The following is a 1,437-nucleotide window of genomic DNA, read 5'->3' on the forward strand; positions in this document are numbered from 1 at the left end:
AGGCCAGCCTAACACATAGTGACACACCTCAAGTTAAAAAAAAAAAAAAAAAAAATGAGGAAAGGAGAACACAGGAAGCACCAGGCACAATCAGTGCCCTCTTTTTGTCAGCTCACAAAACCCTTGGGATCCAAGAAGTCTCAAAAACTTCGTTTTCTTGCTATGCTGTGTCTTACAACCACTCACCTCCCTCTCCTTGTACTGAGGCAGGAGCTCTTGTATGGCATCAGCAAAGAGCCTCGCATAGCGCTTGGCGTTCTCACAAATCGAGTCTACCAACTCAGGGTCATCCTCAGCTACGTCATCCAGGTCGACATACATCGCCACTTGTTCCCGATGAGCCAGATGAACCTAGGGATTGGAAAAGGCCTCAGGGCCAAGTTTATCCTGTTCACCCCAAAATCCATTGTTGTAGGTCTCTAGTCATCCACAGCGAAAGAGCAGCACAGGACAGCAATACTCATATCCCTGCCCTTAAAGACAACCTACCTCCCAAATCCTAAAATGACTATTTATTACAGCGTAACATTATACCACTTATCAAGTGCCCTACTATACAGGTCACTCACAGACCAACATACATGCTGAAACAAGCCAGGCCACTTCTCACAGCTCCTCAAGCACCACCCTATTCCCAAACTCCCTTCGCCCAGTGTTGGACTTACCAACTGACTCTCATACTTGAACTGCTTCTTTCCAAATTCATCATCCTGGTAAAACTCTTGAAGAAACTTCTTAACCTTTTCTACAATATAAATATAATATTATAAAGGGCGACCTTTCTTTTGGATTCCTTACTGCAAATCCCTAACGGAAGACTAAAAACTCAACTTTTGTTTTTATCAGGACCCACTAGTTAAATAAACCTACATAGTTCTCCCCAAACCGGGCAGGATTCCTTTTTCCAAGTCTGCTTTAAACCAAAAAATATGTGGCCCCTGGCAGTTAGAAGTCTTACCCAACACCCTTCCCCAGGGGAATTCCAGTCTCTCAGTGAAGACTCCGCACGCTTCTCAAAAGGCCTCCCGGATCCCGCAACACACTTAGGTCTCACGGTTCTCAGCTCTCCTTCCACCTGTACAACACCCCCTTTTTCTCGAGGTTCTCTTAAAGCTGTGCTCTAGCCCGGACCTCAGCCTCCGGGACAGTCCTCTACCCCACCCCCGCTCCCGCCACTGCTTCCGTTCTTAGTAAACAAAGAAGCACATGGGCTCCCCTTCCAACCGCCTCACCGCCGGGGATTCCTCCGCCCGAGGCGGGAGTCCGTCAGGCGATTGGCTAGCACGCCCGGGCCACCTCTTCCCATCCCTCTGCCGCCTCTGGCGGGTTCGCTCTAAGCCCCCGAATTCCAGGGCACGCCCCCACCCTCGGCAGCTGTCTCCGAGGCCACTGCGCGGAAGGACACTGTTTACAGCGACACTCCCTCCGAATGCCCCG

General features: G+C 50.0%; 1 protein-coding gene across 3 annotated transcripts in view; it reads right to left on the reverse strand.

Moving 5' to 3' along the window:
• The window catches only part of Mcm7 (minichromosome maintenance complex component 7), a 16,906-nt gene that overhangs the window by 5,768 nt on the left and 9,701 nt on the right, over positions 1–1,437 (reverse strand). Inside the window, exons 1-3 of one of the 3 annotated variants that reach the window (XM_010609084.3) lie at positions 1,233–1,431; positions 666–745; positions 187–351 (exon numbers count right to left, since the gene is read on the reverse strand). In XM_010609084.3, the coding sequence (XP_010607386.1) occupies positions 187–321 (135 nt within the window). In that variant the 5' untranslated portion in view covers positions 322–351; positions 666–745; positions 1,233–1,431. Of the gene's footprint in view, positions 1–186; positions 352–665; positions 746–958; positions 1,196–1,232; positions 1,432–1,437 lie in introns of those variants that run through there. The other 2 variants (XM_010609075.3, XM_010609066.3) reach the window with 2 other exon arrangements.

Source organism: Fukomys damarensis, unplaced genomic scaffold, assembly GCF_012274545.1.
Source record: "Fukomys damarensis isolate Sample0158 unplaced genomic scaffold, DMR_v1.0_HiC HiC_scaffold_17, whole genome shotgun sequence".
Taxonomy (NCBI): Eukaryota; Metazoa; Chordata; class Mammalia; order Rodentia; family Bathyergidae; genus Fukomys; species Fukomys damarensis.